At 34.7% G+C, this 22,285-nt stretch overlaps 1 protein-coding gene across 1 annotated transcript in view; it reads left to right on the forward strand.

Annotated features, from left to right (window-relative positions):
• Positions 1-21,675, forward strand: part of PlexA (plexin A) — an 81,223-nt gene extending 59,548 nt beyond the window's left edge. The window contains exons 4-13 of the mRNA XM_070635641.1: positions 7,281-7,614; positions 8,506-9,834; positions 13,864-14,416; positions 15,369-17,255; positions 18,136-18,616; positions 18,956-19,439; positions 19,978-20,158; positions 20,231-20,361; positions 20,425-20,570; positions 20,945-21,675. Coding sequence (XP_070491742.1) covers positions 7,281-7,614; positions 8,506-9,834; positions 13,864-14,416; positions 15,369-17,255; positions 18,136-18,616; positions 18,956-19,439; positions 19,978-20,158; positions 20,231-20,361; positions 20,425-20,570; positions 20,945-21,112 — 5,694 coding nt within the window. The 3' untranslated portion in view covers positions 21,113-21,675. The remainder of the gene's footprint in view (positions 1-7,280; positions 7,615-8,505; positions 9,835-13,863; positions 14,417-15,368; positions 17,256-18,135; positions 18,617-18,955; positions 19,440-19,977; positions 20,159-20,230; positions 20,362-20,424; positions 20,571-20,944) is intronic.
• Positions 21,676-22,285: the final 610 nt, after the last annotated feature.

Consider the following 22,285-nt stretch of genomic DNA (forward strand, 5'->3'; position numbering starts at 1 on the left):
CCATTTGGTCTGCTTTGGTTACAGCCTTCAATTTCTCCAATCCACTAGAATCTTGTTGCTTTATTCTCAAATTAGCTACAAATCACCCGCCACGACGTCTTCTGGGTATCTTTATGATTCTTTGCTGCCAGTATGTCAACTAAACAGTCTTCTTTTGACTAACCTGATTTCCTCATTAGTCCTAGTCCTGAGTTCCTCCCTTTTTCAACCTCTACTTAGCTATCAAACCAATTCCAAACTGCTCAATATCCAGCATCTTGTATACTCTCAAAATAAGCTAAAAAACTAATAAAAGTGATGGTTTGACGGTTTTTTTTGCTATTCGACAAATGAAATATTTTCACGTGACGACATTACGATGCAAAAACAAAAAAACACAAAATAAATGAAAAAAGTACATTCCTTGTTAAGTTATGATGAATGAATGTGGCTGCTTGTGGATTGGGGAGGTAACAACGTAACCGAGTTACGCAAAAAATGTGTTCATAGTAGGAGGTTTTGACTCTAAAAAAAGGTGAACTTTGTTAATGGGATGGATCAAAGGTAAATTTTTGGGGTTTTTTAAGAATATCTTTGGTTTTTAATTAATTTGATACATGCCGGAAATGAGAAGCATAGAAGCAAAGTTCTTGAGGCATAGACCCCCTCCCCCTTGCCTTAATGAAGGTGATGATATCATGGTGACCATGTGACCACAAAGGGATGCCTTAAAGGCAGTCATTTGATGGTTTTTTTGATGAAAACTCGACATATGGAGTGGTTGTGCTTGTATAAGTTGCTAAGTTACACTAATGAAGCTATTTTGGAAATTTGTTTGCTTTTTTTTTGTGCAAAAAAATCTAATCGTATAAATTATGTGACTTTAATGTCACGCATTGAGAATAAGTTTTAGTTTGTGTTGTTGCGTAATCATTGGCAAATATTTGGGTTTGTTAAATGTGATTGAATAAATTAGTTGGTGGGGAGATTAGTGGAGGGGTGGGGGTTGCTGATTATGATTGGATAGCTTCTTGATGATTCTTTGGCTATTGATTTAGCAAAGTTTATTGTTATTGAGTTGTATTATGGTTCAAAGATCTTCAAATTGTCTCTAAAACTCTTAATAACGAACATATAAGCTCAAATAAATGACACTAGAATGACTGTTATAGAGCTTAGCGCATTATTATATAACACTTCTCCATATTTGAGAATTTTGAAGCATATTTTTTGAAAATTTTGATGGAATCTTAAAGATAATTGAATTATTAGTTCAAAAACATGCGGCAATTGCAGAAATAAGTCAACAATTCTCATTAATGACTGAAATTGTATCTCAAGAATGTCACTTTTCTGAGGCGCATCAAACCTCAAATAGCCAAGAAGCATACTTTTAATCAATATTAATTGAATAAGTTTGATCAACTTTGTGAGCATTCTCATGAGGATGGTCATTTAGACGAGATTGCTCATTTAGAAAAGTATCCTCATTGTCTATTAAGAATATCTCATATTTCACATAGTAAATCCATAGTAATTCCACATTTCTCAATCCTAATCCCTCAAAAAACTCATAAAAATACTCTCAAAACCCATCAAAAAAATATCAATAATTCCATCTCTTAATCCTCTTCTTCCTCTCCAAATAATTCTTTTCCATGAAATCAAAGCTTTATGTTATCCATCGTATAAGAAAATTCCCTCAAACAAGCACAACACGAAAATCAATTCACAGCAAAACTCTTTCCATAAAAAATAAAATAGAATAAAAAAAAAGTTCATAATAATCCACAATATCACTTCCTTCCCCACTATCGATAAGCGACATTCTATGAGCCTTCCGTAAAGCACAAATACATACATAGTTTTGGGGATATTGATGAGTCATTCTCATCGCATCATCATCATCATCGTCATTACTTGTTATTGTTATTATGTCAGCAGCGATATAATCTCTATTTTTCTTTACTTTTATTGCTATATGTGTACATTAGATCACATTTCTCTCACATATAAACATTTGAGATTCGAAATTGGTTTGGATCTTAAAAAAAATTGTTGTGATTTTTTATTGTGTTGGATTAAAGGAAAGGATTTTGAAAATGGGGAATTTATTGGGGATGCTTAAGAGCTTGAGTGGAAGACTTTTGGGTGAAAGCTGTTAAAAATGTCAGATTTTATGATTTTATGGCATTAAATGTGATGTTTTAAGAAGCTTTTTTGACACTAAGACTCGGTAATCATAAAATTTGATTGAATTTTAAGTGAAAAATTTGTCAATTTTGATCACTTGGTGTGCTATGATGAGGTTTATAGCTGAAATACTTGATTATTGGGTCTGTTAAACAGCATTCGAGCTCATATACATTAAATAAGTTCACTATCAGAGCTTAAACGGCAATAAAAGCAGTTTTTACATAACAGCTTAACGCATTATTGTAGAACACGTGGTCATATTTAGAAATTTTGTCCAATATTTCTAAATTTTTTTGATGGATTCTAATAAAGCTAATTAAACCAAACTCAAAACTATGCGGCACTCTATGAGAATCACCAACGTTGAGTCAAAATTTGCTCAAAAACCTCTCAATCTAATCTCAAGTACTCTTTTCTTATTTCTAAGAATCTGATGCAAATTAGAGCATTTTTCCATATGAGCTTAGCGCATTATTCTAAAACACGTGCCCGTATTTAAAAATTTTGTCCATTTTTTCTAGAATTTTTTGACAAAATCTGATAAAGCTGACAATATTAAACTCAAAAATATGCGGCACTTCATGAAAATCTCCAACATTAACCCAAAATTTCAACAAATACCTCAAAAAATAATCCTCAAGTACTCTTCTTGATCACCTAATTTCCTCACATATCCCAATATTCACACACAATACACGTTTCCATGTGTAAACATTGAACGCATCCCCAAACAAAGCAAAGAAAGCCTCCCAAACATCTAATTCCGTATCATTCTGTACACACATAAACACATGCTTTCATTCTCTCAATGTCGTTTTGCAATTAATCACTGTCTAAATGAATTGTTTGGAGAATTTTCATCATCTTCTTATTTTGCCATTTTTACTGATAAGAGGAGCCATAAAAGTGAAAAAGGATTATTATTCTCTGTATTTTTTTGGGTGAGTTTTGATGATGATAATGAAGAGGATAAAATGTTTGTGCTTATTTTATGAAATTTTTATGATTCAACATGAGAGAAGCTTGTGTGTGGATATTTTTTGTTAAGGGGTGAAACATCTTGGAAGGAAGGAAAAAGGCGACGAGTTTATGATTTTGGGTATAAAATTTTCGGGTCCTTAAAATCACAGTTGATTGTATTTTTGAAGGATATAGTCTTATGGATAAGATGGAACATTAAAATTTAATTAGGAATTGAGAAGGTTTACTTGAGGAAATTGTTTGGTGTAGTTTTTGGAAATTTTTGAGTTTGATTGAATTTTGAGGTTAGAATCGGTCGATTAAACTTGAAATTTGGGATTTATATGCTTAGACAGGCAGAATTAACCTCTCTTTATGATTATGTCATAGATCATAGATTACGATCAATTTGTATCATTTATGGCAACATTAAAGAAAATTGTATGAGCTTAGCGCATTATTCAATAACACTACCCCATATTTAAGAATTTTGTCCATCTTTTTTACATTTTTTTGATCAAATCCACAAAACATCATCCAAAGATGCCTTAAAAGACACAGCACAGGTTATAATATTGTATGAGCATAGCTCATTATTCCATAACACAATCCCATATTTAAGAATTTTGTCCATCTTTTTTCAATTTTAGATACCTTAAAGATGCCTTAAAAGACACAGCACAGGTCATAAAATTGTACGAGCTTAGCGCATTATTCCAAACCACACTCCCATATTTAAGAATTTTGATCATCTTTATTCAATTTTTTTGATCAAATCCACTTAACATCATCTAAAACTACCCAAAAAGACACAGCACATCAAAATTTACTCATCCGACACGTGAGAAAAATCATACATTTCATTCGGTTACCCACAAAATTTTACCCTCAAGCCATACATTTCACTTGACTTTATCAATTTACGTATTTTTTTTGATGAACTTAATCACAAATTTTCATCACAAAATCATTTCACATCATATATATTAGCAAAAATGCTGAACACCGACAAAGCCACAAGCCATTTTAGCTCCGTCCTCACCGTCATACCCCACACCATGCCATGATAGGCAGTACTCAGTACTGTCACAGTAAACCCAATGAAATGTCAATCAAGTCACAATTTTAAATGACAAAATTGAGGCTGATTTTGGATGTCTTCTTACAAAACATTAGTGAGCCACGCTCTGCTGACTGTGACTGTATCTTTGAGTCTATATTACCCCAAAAACTGTATATTTCATGTCAATTAGATTCCGAAAATTAATTGAGAAACATCTCACGATGTTTTAATTAATCACAAAATATATATAAAAAAAGCAGTCATTGACTATCGTTGTGCTGTTGATGCTGCTGACTTTACTTTGACAATAAAATTAAATACAATGAACATTAGCTAATGACAACAATCAAGAAAAGTTTTGTGTATTTGAGAGATTTTTTTCTTAAGACATAAAATAGATGTAAAGACAATAAGCTTTATGATTATTAGTAAAGTTTCTTTCGAAACTGATGGAGAAATTTTGAGGCGGAATCAAATTAGAATGGGGGACTTGTCTTAGTGGGGTCTGCTTTGTGGGGTGAGGGAAAAAAGTTTTTGGATATTTTTTTTAGAGTGTTGTAGATTGTGATGATGATAAGGAGATTGAAAATGAACATAAAAACAGTAATTTTGAGGTTTTAGGTAGCCAAAGTCCCTAAATTGAAATAATTTCAACAATTTGTAATTTTGGTGCTTTTTGAGGTTCATTTTGGATTAATTTATACTTCATAAACCATTTACGGATGAAAAAACTCAATCTAAGATCAATAGAACTATATAAAAGTATTTTTGAATGAGGTTAGCGCATTATTCTAAAACACGTGTCCATATTTGAGAATTTTGATCAATTTTTTCAAATTTTTTTGATTGATTTTGAAAGTAGACCTCAAAAAATGCACAAAAATGCATGGCACATTGAATATAGGTTAGCGCATTGTTCTAAAACACAAGTCCATATTTAAAAATTTTGATCAACTTTTTCAAGTTTTGTTGATGAATTCTGAAAGTAGAGCTAAAAATAGCCTAAAAATGCGTGGCACATTAAAAAACTTAGCGGATTGTTCCAAAACACATGTCCACATTTCAGAATTTTCATCAACTTTTTCAATTTTTTTAAACTGATTCTGAAAGTAGAGCTCAAAAGTAGTATAAAAATACACGGCACCCTAAAATATCCTCAACTTCAACCTTCATATTTACAAGATTTTCAAAACTGATCTCAAGAACACTTGACACTTTCCTGGAACTCTCTGTCAATATCTTGAAATCAAGTAAGTCAACCCTTAAATAACATTACCTTAATGCTTTCAAGCATAACAGCTCAAATTTATCTATAAAATCTCAAAACATCTCACAATTCACTCATCCATTAAACGTTCTTCAATATTTTTTCCTGTTAAAATGATGGAAATACATCCATCGGTGCTTGAATTTCACAGAATAATGAAGAACTTTTTTTTCCAACGTCACACGAAAATCAAAGAAGGCTAAAAGGTTTACACGCAAAAAGCAGAGCTTATGTCGCCTGAAGAAGAAGTAAAGAAAAAAGTCGAAAGAAAAACAAAAAAAATCATTTTTTTTTCAACTCCGCTTATTAAATTTTCATTTTTTTTGCTGCTGCCTTCCTTTTAGCTTTGTTTTACTTCTCACTCGTACTGTTTACATTTCGCATTTGAAATTGTGTGTGCTTTTTGAGCTTTTTTTTATGTGCGTTTTATGATGATAATATTCTGTTGTTGTATATGGAGTGGATTTTGGTGGAGCGATGGGTTGTTTTGGGATTTGGGTGGAAGATTTAAGAGTTTTTGGTGAGATTATGTAAGTTTTGGAATTTAATTTTCAATTCTTGTTGTAAAGAAAGCGAGAAATTTTTTGGGTTAGAACATTATTGCATAACACGTGTCCATATTTGAGAATTTTGATCATATATTTTAAATTTTTTGATGGATTCTGAAAGTAGAGCTCTAAAGTAACACAAAAATACATGGCACAATACAAAAGGTTAGCGCATTGTTCCAAAACACAGTCCCATATTTCAGAATTTTGTTCATCTTCTTTCAATTTTTTTGATGAAATCCCATAAATTGAGTCACAAAGCATCCAAAAATACACAGCACATTACAACAATGTCAATTTATCTCTCAATATTCTCACTCAAACTTATCAAAAATCACCTCGGAGTCTTTTGTTCGCTTCTTACTATCTCTATTCGCCTCAATTGACATTGAAAGTCAGAAAAATTGAATGTCGGAAATGTAAATATACAAAAGAAAATGAAATTTCAATTTCATTTTTCAAAAATGATGTGAAAAAAGAAGAAAATTGACAAAAGCAATTTTTTGAGGTGAAAAAATATTTTGAGCGATAAAATCGGAAAGCTAAAAAAAATGCAAAAAATTTAAACTTTTTGTAAAGTGAAAGGGAAAATATTTGAAAATTTTTTTTGTGTTTATTTTTCTGATGATTGATGACAAAGTTTTATTCGCGAAGAAAATTTTTTGATGGTTTTCTTTTACGTCAACTTGTTTTTTATGAGTTGATTTTCACTCGAGTTTTTTTTCTCTTTGTTTTCTTCGTTTTTTTTTGTGAAAATTTTTCAATCAAAAAGTATAAAAAGAAAATTTAATGGAAAAAGTTTTCAACTTTTTATGAAGTTTTGAAGGAATTTTACAGCGAATTTAATGAATGGAAATTAAGAAAAAAAATGGTGGGAAATGAAGGGATTTATGCATACATGAAGCCATAATTTTAGAATAAAAATATCCCTAAATATCCCCTAAATATCCCTAAATATCCCCTAAAAAATTCTTAAAATATCCCTAAATTCCTCCTAAAAATATTCTCCAAAATATTCTTAAATATCCCTCAAAATATTCCCTAAAATTTCCCCAAAATATCCCCTAAAATATCCCTTAAAATATCCCTTAAAATATTCCTAAAATATCCCTAAATATCCTCTAAAATATCCTCAAAATATCCCTAAAATATCCCCAAAAATATCCTCAAAATATCCCTAAATAACCCCCAAATATCCCCAAATATCCCCAAATATCCTCAATATACACATTTAACTAATCAACCACAACTCTCATTTCAATTCCAGATCTACATAGGAGCAGTAAACAATCTCTATCAACTCACACCCGATCTAGAAGTTAAAATACGCGAAAAAACCGGTCCACGACCCGATTCACCCGAATGTTCACCAATTGAATGTCCACCAAATGTTAATCTACGACCGACAGACAACACCAATAAAGTTCTATTACTTGATTATCAATCATCACATCTTATAGTTTGTGGAACATTATCGCAAGGTACATGTCATGTACGGTCCATGCAAAACATTTCAAATGTTGAACAGGAGATACAGGATGCTGTTGTAGCTAATAATGATGAGGCGTCAACATATGCATTTATTGCAGCTGGACCACCTGGTAAGTTGATGTGCAATTTTTAAGGGTAATTATGGGGTTTGGGGTTAATGGGATGTTAAGGTAGAGTTGGGCAGGACTCAATTATGGAATCCGGAATAGTGGACTGAACAAGATGACTAAGTCAGGGGATTGGGTTAAGTGATGGGGACACAGGGGTGGTCAACCTGTGTGACACAATGCACTAGTACAGGGATGGACAACCTTTTAGTTTTTATGGGACATCTTTGTGACAAGCCAAGACCAAAATTCCATACTTCATGCAGTGGTTCATGACTTCTTCCACGTGTCAAGACACATAGGTTGCCCACAACTGCACTAAGATGGGCCATGACACAGTAAAATGTTGTTCACAACTGGAGTAAATTCACATTCTCATATTGACTAAGTTAGTAGCACTTTATTTTGTCACGACACCAAGTTTGAACAACACTGTCCACTAAAGTAGACCGTAACACACAGGTTGTCCACCACTAAATACACTAAATGTGTTGTGGCACAAAGGTTGCTCATCATTCATAGTAAATTGACATTGATTTATTTATTAACCCAATTCTACATTAATGAGCCGCGACACACAGGTTAACCATCACTGCATTAAGATGTGTCATGGCACAAAGGTTGCTCATCACTTATTGCAAATTTTCCGTAAACACGTTGATTAATTTAATTAATCAAATAATGTGCCTCGGCACACAGTTTGACCAACACTGAACTAATGTGGACCACAGCACACAGGTTGTGAACCACTAAATTCACTTTTGTGTCGCTTCACAAATGTTGCTCATCATTGATAGTCACATCGATTAACCCAATACCACAGTAATGTGCCTCGGCACACAGTTTGACCAACACTGAACTAATTTTCCATTTTTTTTCTCTCAATCTTTTCAGCCCCACCAACAACATCCGTAATGTACGTTGGCGTAACCTATATCAACAATTCACCATATCGTGGAGAAATACCAGCTGTAGCAAGTCGTAGTCTCCAAAAAGATCGTATGTTTCAAATAGCCGTCAGTCACGTAACAACGGGTACCCGAATGTTTATCAATACAGCATCACGCGATACATATCCAGTCAAATATGTCTATGGCTTCTCATCTGAAAAATTTTCATATTTTCTAACTTATCAGCTACGGCAGCCAGGCGGCAACGAGTGGATTAGTAAGCTGGTCAGGTTGTGTCAGGAAGACAGCAACTACTACTCATATACGGAGATTCCAATAGAATGCATAAGTGAGGACGGTACGAAATACAACAGCATACAGGCAGCCTTCCTCGGACGTGCTGGACAGGACCTAGCTGAGAGCCTTAACATTGAGACAAATAACGATGTGCTGTATGCTTTATTCAGTCAGTCCAACGGACATCAAGCATCAAATCGTAGTGCACTTTGTGTCTATTCCTTAAAGTCAATTCGACGTAAATTTATGCAAAATATTAAGGCATGCTTTAATGGTGAAGGATCACGTGGACTTGACTTTATATCACCATCAATGAAATGTGTAGCTACACGTCTACAGTCACTTAGTGAAGACTTTTGTGGACTTGATGTAAACTCACCACTTGGTGGTGAAATGCCAGTTACAGCAGCAGCAGCAGCAACATTTAATACAGAAATAACAGCAATTGCAGCAACAACAACATCAAGTTTTACAGTTGTATTTATTGGAACTGCCAAAGGACATTTGAAGAAGCTGACAGTTGAGAATGCAAATACAGCTGTTGAGTATGCAGACATAGTCATTGATGAGGGATCATCCATAAATCCTGACATGTTTTTTGATAAAAAGGACATGAATGTTTACGTGATGAGCGAGAAGAAGATCAGTAAGGTACGGGTACATGAATGTAGTGTCCATAAGACATGTGGTGAATGCTTATCAGCACGTGATTCATATTGTGGATGGTGCTCGTCCGAGAACAAGTGTACATTAAGGTCCAATTGTCAGGATGATGGAAATGACCCACTTTATTGGGTTAATTATAAGAATGGCAAGTGTACATTTATTACGTCCGTGACTCCACATCAGCTACAGAGGACGACGGCTAGGAATTTGGAACTTGTTATTGATCATTTACCAAATTTAAAGGAACATTTAGTATGTGCTTTTTCGACTAAGGAAAAGACAATTGTGACAAATGCAACGAGAAATGGAAATATTGTTAATTGTACCACACCGAGGACGGATTTACTTCCGCAAATTGAACCTGGAAAACGTGAGTTGAATATTTTGATGCTTTTTGATGATATTTGAGATTTTTGTTGAGGATGTGGAACTGACTTGAGAGATTTTGAGTATTTTGGGGTCTATCTTGATCAGTTCCATGCTCTAAGACTGTATATAGTTTGTAGAAATGTTCAATTTGCAGGATTGAGGACAAAGTTTCAATTTACATTTATGTACGTAATTGTTGTTGCGTATTCTTACTTAAGCTACAAATTTTGACGTACGTATTTGTTTCTACGTATTATTCTTACGTACGGAATTGATGCTACGTAACTTCTTACGTACGTATTTGTCTCTACGAACTTTCTTACGTATAGGAATTTTTGATACGTACTTAATTACATACGTACATTTTAACATACGTAAAATTGTTACGTTCTTTCTTACGTACGTACTTATTTCTACGCAATGTGACTTACGTAAAGTTGCTACGTACTCTTAAGTAACCTACAAATTTTTACGTACGTATTTTTATTACGTATTCTTACGTACGTGTTTGTTACTACGTAATTTTTTATATACATATTGTTTGCTACGTACTTTCCTATGTACAAATTGTTGCTACGTACATATTGTAATTATGTACATATTGTTGTTACGTACATAATGTTACTAATTACTCTTAATTGCATAATTTTGCTAAGTGCTCTTAAATAATCTTAATTACGTATTGTTGTTACGTATTCTTAAGTAATTGTTGTTGCTGCATACTTTTAAGTAACCTACAGATTTTGACGTGCATATTGCTGCTACGTACTTTTATTTCATTTTTAACCTACTTTTACGAAACCAACAAATTGATAAATCTGTAATTTTGCTACGGAATATTTTTAAGTTTGCAAAGTTAATTTTTTTTGTGGCAACGTACTTTTTTACGTAGGTAATTTTTACTAAGTAATTTTACATACGTATTGTAACTACGTATTTTCACGTACGTAATGTTGCTACGGATTCTGACGTACGTTATGTTGCTGCGTATTCTTACGTAACCTCCAATTTTATCCGTACTTTTTCGAATGCTTTAATTTTCCGTAAATTTAAATTAATCTCCACTTAAAAATCCCCCATCCATACACATCCTTAGATCCACAAAAAATACACTTCTTAAATTGCCAAAAAATCAACCGACATCCCCCACACCCCCCAACAACACAACATCCATCCACAAAACAATACTCAAGAACGATTCAGATGAAAAATTATGGAAACAAAAGTAGCACTTCTTTATATCTCAAGTGACTTACACACACACACATGAGTGAAATGTAAATTTATGTGACATGCCATGACACGCGTTTGTTCCTTCCACATGACATTCTCATGAAATTTTAATTTTTTTTAAGGCAATTTTTCCAAGTGGAAAACTCAAAAAATTTTCCGAGTCTGTGTGTGTGTGTCACTCAATAATGGTGTCTGTACCGGGAATCGGTGGGATTTTCTCTCTTTTTTTTGACATTTAATCATCAAAATGTTCTGACATTTTACGTAGATTTTCTCTCATTTTTTTGGGGTTAATTTACCTTTTTATCATCAAAATGTTAAAAATTTATTTTTAAGTTGAGATTTTTTATTTTGAAAATTTGTTTGATAAAGGTTGAATTTTTGACATTTAACCGGTAAAAGATCATTTTTGGGTTGACTTTTAAAGTAAATTGGCTTTTTTTGTGGCTTATTTTGGGAAAATTTTGATGAAAAATTAATCAAAATTTAGAAGTTGAGTAGTGAAGTAATTTTAGAAAATTTTGAGTGGAAATTGAGTTGGTTGTAGTCGAGTTTGAGGGTTAGATATAGTCAGATCTATTGCTTTTTTTGAAAAGGATAATTTGAATCATTACGTATGTAAAAGTACGTAAAAATGAAGGTAACGTAAGAAAACGTAACAACATTACGTACGTAAAAGTACTTAAAAATATAACGTACGTAAAATAATACGTAACAACATTACGTACGTAAAATATACGTAGACCATTTACGTACGTACAAAATACGTAGTTGTATCACCCACATTGTTTGAATATTCCTCAAATATTAAAGATTACCCACAATTTGGTTGATATTGCCTAAAATATAACACATTTTTGCCCAAAAACATCCCCACAAGTTCTTATAAAATGCCCAAAAATTCACCAATAATCCCCAATAATCCCCAAATCTTCAAAATTCACCACTTCAACCCTCTTCAAAATCAACCAAAAATCCCCAAGTTCACCACTTTATCCCCCACTTCCATCCACAACATCATCACCAAACAACAACAAACCCAAAAACTACTGAAATAAAGTCACAAATCATTAAAAAAAAGTTTAAGCGACACAATAGACACCGATAAGAATCCATTCAGTTCCTTCTTTATTTTTTTGTTATTTGTGGACCAATTCAACACTTTGTCATCGAACAAGCACTCGAACCGAATAATGCTCAACTTTATCTCCTTTTTTTTGATTTATTTACTTCCTGATGCTCTTCAGCAACAAAAAAAAAGAATAAAACGGAAGGAACGGAATCGGATGTTGAAAGTGACTTGTTGTTTTTGTTTTTTTTGTGCAGACGTGGGTGAAGTTGGATGTTGGAAGTGAGGGTAATGGGGTGGATTTAAAAGGGGTCAGGTGGGCATTTTTGGGTGTTTTGGGCCTTTGAGAAGCTTTAAAGTTGCTGAAATGTAAACTTACCACAATTCAATGTAAACTCACCACAAAATTCACCTAAAACTCACATTTTGATGACGTCATTTGTTGCTCAGTTTGGAGCACTAACTGTGAAATACACAAGTCAATTTAAAATCGAGTGGGAAGTGACAACTGAGCTGCTTCTTTTGTGAGATTAAACTGATAATATTGTTATAAACTGGATAAAATTAGATAAAAGTTTTAAAAAGAGAACCAGAACAGTAAGCTTTGTTAAGAAGAATTAAAATTTATGAATTTCGAGCATTGACGACTTGTTGAAAGTTTGGCGGCAGATTTTGGGAGGGGGTAAAATGTGGGTTAAATAAGTTTATGGAGATAAAATTTAGGTTATGTAGCTTTTACGTACGTAAAATGTAAATTTATGTAGAATTTACGTACGTAAAATTTTAACTTACGTAAGCTTTGACGTACGTAAAAATGTGAACTTACGTAAGCATTTACGTACGTAAAATGTAAACTTAATGAAGCTTTTACGTACGTAGTTTTTACGTACGTAATGTCATATTTACAATTTTTACGTACGTAAATCTTTAATTACATAATTTTACGTACGTAAACTCCCAGTTACGTAATTTTGCGTCCACAAATTTCCATTTTCCTTTTAACTTTCCCACATTCCAATTTCCCACAAAAAGCTCTTCATCCTAACTCCACCCAAGTGGCCCATTTAGACATCCTAAAAACTTTTTTTTATTTTATTTTATTTTATTTCTTAAAAATGTTTTCGGAGATAAAAAAAAAAACTTTTTGGACTTATGGAAACAGAATAAGACAAGGAAAATTGAGAAAAGAAAATGTCGAGATTTTCATCAGATAATTTTCCTTCTTTTTTTATTCTCGTCAAGAAAATGAAACTTTGTTCTCATCCAAAAAAACAATACAAACTTTTTATGTGTCCAGTGGTGGACAACCTGTTGTGCTGCGATCCATATTAATGCAGTTATAGACAACCTAAGTGCCACGGTACTTGGAAATGGCCTGAAGTTTTCGTTATGTGACATTTCAGTTCAGTCTAACCACTAAGTTGTGCCGGATTTAAAAAAGTTTATCCAGAACTGTAAAAGTTTGCCGTGGCACACTTAGGTGCAGCTGTGGTCAACCTGGGTGCTGCAATACTTAAAAAATGCCAAAAGTCGCATGTCGTGTGCTGTTTCGTTCAAAGCTTCCCATTAAGGTGTTCCAGATCATAAAACAGGTTGTCCAGCCCTGTATTAGTGTACCGTGTCACAAAGGTTGCCCACCACTGACACTACATCCTTAAAAACTTTAAAAAATTGCCCAAAAAAACTGATTTTTTTAATAAATTTTTTTTCCCACATCCATATTTGCAGATCACTTTACAGCACGTCTGAGCGTCAAAACAGCAAGCGGTCCCGATCTTGTATTTACAAATTTTACATTCTTTGACTGTTCAACCCATCTATCATGTACCCGTTGTGTATCATCATTATTTCCATGTGATTGGTGTGTTGATACGCACCGTTGTACGCATGATACAGCTGAGAATTGCCGTAATGACATTATGGTTAATGGTGTAAATCGTATGGGACCATCATATCGTTCCGGACCGGCATTTTGTCCAGCTATTAATGTAACAGATCTTGGAACTGAAATTCTTGTACCAGCTGGTGTTAAACGATCAGTTAAAGTACGCGTGCATGTTATTGGACATTCAATTGTACAGACACGATATGTATGTCAATTTAATATTGAGGGACGTGTATCGAGTGTTAATGCACAACTTCTTGGTGATACAATCTATTGTGATTCTATGGAATTTATGTATACATCGAAACCCGCTCATATTACGGCACCATTTGCTGTTATTTGGGATGGTGCAAAACCTTTAGATAATCCACATAATATACATGTTGTGATTTATAGGTAAGTTATTGAACTGAATATTTCCTTTTATTTTTATGTGTGTTGTGTTGTGGACTTTATTTTGGGTACTTGTGATATGACGATACGGAAGTGATAAAAAAGGAATTGATGGCTTTTATGAGATTCAATGCTGATTGTCTTTTACGGACCATTAAGTACTTATTACTATTCTTTAGCCGAGACACTTTAGCCTAGACACATAGTCAAGGCACCATAGCCTAGACACTTATTCAAGACAATTCATCATAGACACTTAATCTTGAAATTTGGATGCTTACACTAAACGCTTGATTCAGAAACTTTATCTGAATACTTAGCTTAGACACTTAGTCAATACACCATAGCCTAGATACTTAGTCGCGACACTTTAGCCTAGACACTTCATCATAGACACTTAGTCAAGAACCAAAATAGAAACTTAGCTTAGTCTAGATATTTATTCTGGAAACTTAGCCTAGACACTTAGCCTAGACTTTTGACACTTAGCCTAGACACTTAGTCTATAAACATAGTCTCGACATTTAGCCTATACATTTAGTCTTGACACTTGGCTGAGACCTTAGAAACGTACCTTAGACATTTAGCCATTTAGAATCGACACTTATTCTGGACACTTAGCCTGGACACTAATTCTAGATACTTAGTCAGGACACTTGGTATAAACACTTAGCCTAGGTACTTAGTTAAGACTGGATACTTATTCTGGACACTTAGTACTGACAATTAGTCTAGTCACTTATTATGGACACTTAGCTTAGACATGGAGTCTAGACATTTAGCCTAGACACTTAACATAGATACTTAATCGAGACACTTAAACTAGACATTTGACCAAGACACCCAACCCAAACGATCAACTCAAACAGTCAACCCAGACACCCAACCCACACCTAACCTAACCTAACCTCAAAAATCCACATTAATTCACACTATTCTCTCTTTCTAATTTTAGATGTCGTGACATGGCCGACAGTTGTGGCATGTGTCTTGCACTACCAGCAAAATACGGATGCGGTTGGTGTTCATCATCCAACACCTGTGAAGTCGAGGAACAATGTAAAGGATCTGAAGGCACAGTCGATTGGCTTAATCGTCTTCAAACATGTCCAAATCCTGAAATTCACAGTTTTGCACCCAAAACAGGTCCATGGGAGGGTGGCACTAACATAACAATCACCGGAATCAACTTGGGCAAGAACTTTAGTGACATTTATTCAGGTGTAAAAATAGCCGGAATTGACTGCTTACCATACCGTGAATTATACTTGGACACACGTCAAATTGTGTGCCGTGTCGAAGGTCCAGGCACAATGGCTTATCGTGCCGGCAAGATTGTCGTCCAAGTCCAAGACTTCCGCGGCGAATCCCGCGGCGATTTTGAGTTTGTCGATCCAGTCATTCACGATTTTGAGCCTAAATTTGGTCCAATGAGTGGCGGTACCCGTATCCACATCCGCGGTAATCACTTAAATGCCGGCAGTCTCATTCGTGCCTCAATCAATGGCTTAAGATGTGAAATCCTGTCGACAGACGTTAAGGATGCATTCTGCCGTACATCACCATCCACACAGCACACAAAAGGCTTCATAAAAATGGAATTTGATTCCGGCGAGCGTCAACTTAACAGCGTACAATTTGAGTATGTAAATGACCCGACCATATCAGTAGCTACAAGTGGCATCAACAATGAACTATTTCCAAAAGGCATCCCGTCCGGTGGCATTAAAATAACAGTCATTGGTAAAAATTTCAAGTCAATCCAAATGCCAAGCATGTATGTCTATTATCGTGACCGAATGTTCAGCTCACCATGTGTCATCATTAGTGACATTGAGATGCACTGTGACTCACCAATGATTGAAATGGATGTGCCAAATATGATGAATGGTGATAGTCCACAGACACTACAATTGAGTGACGTCCGAAGGTACAAAAGGTCACCGTACACATTAAGGTTGAGTGACTTTAGTCCATTGTCTGATTCATATGCATTGGCACTAAGTGCTGAACCTCTAGCTGGTGATATACTTGGTAAATGGTTGACTGGTGATCATCCATTGCATCTTGAGTACGGATTTCAAATGGATGACGTCATAGCTACACAAAATCTTAGTAAGACTAATCAGCCATTCCAGTTATATCCAGATCCAATTTATTATAAATTTAATGAGAAAAAATACTATAATAGTGAATATTTGACAATTAATGGTAAGAATCTGGATCGAGCATGTAAGGAAAGTGACGTCACAGTCACAATTGGTAATCAGATCTGCAACATCACATCACTGTCCCGTCAACAGCTTACTTGTAAGCCACCAGCTGATGGAATCGATGATGTTCCAGTTATTGTCAAAATTGGACAGACATTAGAGTTTGATATTGGAATATTAAGCTATGCACAGCCTACGCTGCTGAATAATCTTGGCAAGCATACGCTGATTATGATAACTGTTGCTATATTCATTGTCATTGTCTTTATTATTGGACTGCTTATTGCTTATAAGAAGAAGACAAGTGAATCGAATCGTGTGCTTAAGAATATGCAGGAACAAATGGACATACTTGAATTACGTGTCGCAGCTGAATGTAAGGAAGCATTTGCTGAACTGCAAACGGAAATGACTGATTTGACTGGTGACTTAACATCCGGCGGTATTCCGTTCCTTAATTATCAGAAATATGCTATGAATATTCTATTTCCAAATGTGCAAGATCATGATCGGCTATTGCAGGAACGAATTGAATTGGCGAGAAAGGAGAAGGGATTGAGACTATTTGGACAGCTTATAATGAATAAGACATTCTTGTTGCTGTTTATTAGGACATTAGAAAGCAATAGGTAAGTACTTTGGGTCTTTTGAATCCTCGATCAGTCCAGAAGTGTCTGGTTTGGGTCTGCAGGGTCTTTTGAATCCTCGATCAGTCCAGAAGTGTCTGGTTTGGGTCTGCAGGGTCTTTTGAATCCTCGATCAGTCCAGAAGTGTCTGATTTGGGTCTGCAGGGTCTTTTGAATCCTCGATCAGTCCAGAAGTGTCTGGTTTGGGTCTGCAGGGTCTTTTGAATCCTCGATCAGTCCAGAAGTGTCTGGTTTGGGTCTGCAGGGTCTTTTGAATCCTCAATCAGTCCAGAAGTGTCTGGTTTGGGTCTGCAGGGTCTTTTGAATCCTCGATCAGTCCAGAAGTGTCTGGTTTGGGTCTGCAGGGTCTTTTGAATCCTCGATCAGTCCAGAAGTGTCTGGTTTGGGTCTGCAGGGTCTTTTGAATCCTCAATCAGTCCAGAAGTGTCTGGTTTGGGTCTGCAGGGTCTTTTGAATCCTCGATCAGTCCAGAAGTGTCTGGTTTGGGTCTGCAGGGTCTTTTGAATCCTCAATCAGTCCAGAAGTGTCTGGTTTGGGTCTGCAGGGTCTTTTGAATCCTCAATCAGTCCAGAAGTGTCTGGTTTGGGTCTGCAGGGTCTTTTGAATCCTCGATCAGTCCAGAAGTGTCTGGTTTGGGTCTGCAGGGTCTTTTGAATCCTCAATCAGTCCAGAAGTGTCTGGTTTGGGTCTGCAGGGTCTTTTGAATCCTCGATCAGTCCAGAAGTGTCTGGTTTGGGTCTGCAGGGTCTTTTGAATCCTCGATCAGTCCAGAAGTGTCTGGTTTGGGTCTGCAGGGTCTTTTGAATCCTCGATCAGTCCAGAAGTGTCAAACCTTGACTAAAATATCATTTTATTTCCACAGATATTTCTCAATGCGTGAGCGCGTCAACGTAGCATCCTTAATAATGATAACACTCCAATCAAAACTCGAATATTGTACAGACATCCTCAAGACACTTTTAGCTGAATTAATTGAAAAATGCATTGACGGAAAGTCACATCCAAAACTTTTACTTAGACGAACGGAATCAGTTGCTGAAAAGATGTTGAGCGCATGGTTTACATTCCTTTTACATAAATTTCTTAAAGAGTGTGCCGGTGAGCCACTTTATATGCTGTTCCAGGCACTCAAATCACAGGTTGATAAGGGACCAGTCGATGCTGTCACACATGAGGCACGATACTCGTTAAGCGAAGAGAAATTGATCCGGCAACTGATTGAATATAAACAAATGTCGATTTATGCATCAATAGCACAACCGCCAATATTTTGTAATCAATTGGATAATATGACATGTGAAAATGTTCCTGTTAAGGTTCTCGATTGCGATACTATCTCACAGGTAAGATAACCTCAAAAATTTGTCATCCTAACCTCAAAAATTTGTCATCCTAACCTCAAAAATTTGCCATCCTAACCTCAAAAACTAGTCATCCTAACCTCAAAAATTTGCTATCGTAACCTCTAAAATTTGTCATCCTAACCTCAAAAATTTGTCAACCTAACCTCAAAAATTTGTCACCTTAACCTCAAAATTTCCCCATGCTAACCTCAAAATTGTCTCAAATTTCCCCATCCTAACCTCAAAATTGTCTCAAATTTCCCCGTGTTAACCTCAAAATTGTCATCCTAACCTCAAAATTATCAAAATTCTAACCTCAAATTTTCCATATATTTTTAGGTTAAAGAAAAGATTCTCGACACAATTTACCGCGCCTGTCCCTACAGTCAACGTCCAAAACGCGATGAAGTCGATCTCGAATGGAGAACTGGAAGTTCAGGTCGCGTAATACTCTATGATGAAGACTCAACGTCAAAGAATGACAATGAATGGAAGAAATTAAATACTCTATATCACTATCGTGTACCAGATGGTGCATTCCTTACGCTTGTTAGTAAACAGCAATCAAGTAACTATAATCTGTCCATATTGAGTGAGAAAAATGAAAAATCAGCGTACAAATATGAAACGCTCAATTCATCAAAATATAATTCAACATCACCGCCATTTAGTCGTGCTGGATCACCACTCAATTATGATTCAGGCGAGAATGGTGTCAAATATTGGCATTTAGTTAAGCATCATGATTCCGAACAGAAGGAGGGAGAGAGGGCTGATAAGCTTGTTAGTGAAATTTATCTTACTAGGTTACTGGCAACTAAGGGTAAGTCAATAGCTAGAGTTTTAATACTCTAACCTCAAAAATTTGTTAACATAACCTCAAAATTTAATTTGGGATTCTAACCTCAAAATTTGGGATTCTAACCTCAAAATTTGGGATTATAACCTCAAAATTTAATACTTCTAACCTCAAAATTTAGGATTCTAACCTCAAAATTGAGAATTCTAACCTCAAAATTTGGGATTCTAACCTCAAAATTGAGATTCTAACCTCAAAATTTGGGATTCTAACCTCAAATTTTGCGAGGATAACCTCAAAGTTTGGGAGTCTAACCTCAAAATTTTTGATTCCAGCCTCAAAATTTAGGATTATAACCTCAAAATTAGGATCCTAACCTATAATTTTACGATAATAACCTCAAAATTGAGGAATTTAACCTCAAAGTTGAGGATCTTAACCTCAAAATTTAGGGAACTTAACCTCAAATTTTAAAGATTCTAACCTCAAAAATTAGAATTCTAACCTCAAAATTTGAGATTCTAACCTCAAAACTCCAATCTAATCCAACCTTCCATTCCAGGTGCCGTACAAAAATTCGTTGATGACCTGATTGAGACAATCTTTAGTACAGCACATCGCGGCTCCGCCCTACCACTCGCAATTAAGTATATCTTTGATTTTCTTGACGATCAAGCCATGTTGCATGGCATCACCGATCCACAAGTTGTACATACATGGAAATCTAACTCATTGCCATTAAGGTAAGTACCCCTGGTGACCCCTGTCCATACCTTGCAGAATTTTAATCAAAATATCATTGAAATTCTTTTCAGATTCTGGGTGAATTTAATTAAAAATCCGAATTTCGTATTTGATGTACACAAGTCAAATATCGTTGACTCATGTTTATCGGTAGTTGCACAGACATTCATGGACTCATGTTCAACATCAGACCATCGACTAGGTAAGTCCTTATGCCTTCATATTCCTACCAGATTCTAACCTCATTTACCATTCTATCCAACAGGAAAAGACTCACCAAGCTCAAAGCTACTCTACGCCAAAGATATTCCATGTTACCGAGAGTGGGTGGAACGATATTATTGTGATATCAGAGATATGCCAGCAATTTCAGATCAAGACATGAATGCCATGCTCAATGAGGAGTCGAGAGTAAGTTAATGAAAATCATTTTCGAAATTCGAAAATTATTTTCGAAATTCGAAAATTATTTTCGAAATTCGAAAATTATTTTCGAAAATCAAGAATTTTGGAGTTCGAAAATTTCACTTTCGAAATTGAATTTAACTTTCGAAATTCGAATTTCACTTTCGAAAATCGAAAATTTCACTTTCGAAAATCGAAAATTTCACTTTCAAAATTGAAAATTGATAAATAGAAATTTCACTTTCGAAATTCGAAAATTTCACTTTCGAAATTCGAAAATTTCACTTTCGAAATTCGAAATTCGAAATTCGAAAATCGAAAAATTATTTTTCGAAAATCATCATTTTACTAATAAAAATCAATTCTAATCTCAATTTTAGCTTCACACAGTTGAATTTAACACAAACAACGCCCTACACGAGCTATATTTGTATGCCGTAAAATACAACGAGCAACTATCCGTGACATTATTTGAGGATGAATTCTCAAAGAAGCAACGTCTACCATCAAAACTTAGTCAAATTCATAGCATCATGTCGTGTGAATAGCAAGCACGGGAATATTACAATGGTTATGCTTAGAAAATATGAAAAAAAAAATTTTTATATCTCATTCACAACAAAGTGTTTGCCATTTTTTTATATAAGGAACAAAAAAAAAAGTGAAAAATTAAGGAAAAAAGGAAACAAAAAAAAAATTATCATTTCGCTGTTATCGCTAAATAAGCTAAATTATTAAAATAAACAAAAAAGTGTGTAAGATGAAAAAAAAAAAAAATTCCATAAAGTTAAATGTGAAAAAAAATTAATAAAATTAAAAAAATGTGAATGAATTTTTTTGAAATTCTGCTTCATGAAATACAACAAAAAATAAAAGTAAAAATAAAGAAACAAATTTTCCATATCCAAAAATCACAAAATGTAAACAATGAATTTTCGGCCAATTTATTGAGAATGAGGATCCATTTATGATGTCAAATTTGATAGGAAATTTAAATTAAATGAAAAAGTTTGGGGAAAATGTGAGGAAAAATTAAGTTTTGGACAAAATGTCTTTAAGCATTCCCACCTGGAAGTTCCCACATGGAAGCTCACTGAACGCTTCTATTCTAGAAGTTGAGTACTGTTCTCCAACTGGAAGGTTCAATTAACTCTTCTAGCTATTGATTCATTTAGCTTTTAAACCTGGAAGTTCAGTGCAATTTTACACCTGGAAGTCTAATTGAGCTTTTCCACCTAGAACTTCAATTTAACTTTTCCACCTGGAAGTTTAATGAGTTTTCTCACCTGATGGTTCAATTTGACTTTTATCTTTCAAGTTCAGCTAAATTTCCACCTGAAAGTTCAGCTTGATTTCCACCTGGAAGTTCAATTTGTTTTTCCACCTGGAAGTTCAGCTAGATTCCTACCTGGAAGTTCAGCTAAGTTCAGCTAAAGAGCTTTTCCACCTGGAAGTCTCTGAACTTTTGCACATAAAAGATGTCATAGCATTCCCACCTGGAAGATTCCTAAAAAATTCTATCCTCCTGGATGTTGATAGCTTTTCCATAATTTTTCCCAATTTTTCCTCCATGACTCCAAAGCATCGCAAAACCTTTCAAAGCTAAATCCACAAAAACTAATATCATGAAAATCCCGAATGAGCAAGGGCACAATTAGGAATATTAAGCTGGATTACTTTGGTTCTTGAAGTCTTTTACTGATTCTTGACTGGATATATAG

The sequence above is a fragment of the Chironomus tepperi genome, unplaced genomic scaffold (genome assembly GCF_022539635.2).
Source record: "Chironomus tepperi strain 1889 unplaced genomic scaffold, CSIRO-AGI_Ctep_v1 contig_7, whole genome shotgun sequence".
In the NCBI taxonomy this organism is placed as follows: Eukaryota; Metazoa; Arthropoda; class Insecta; order Diptera; family Chironomidae; genus Chironomus; species Chironomus tepperi.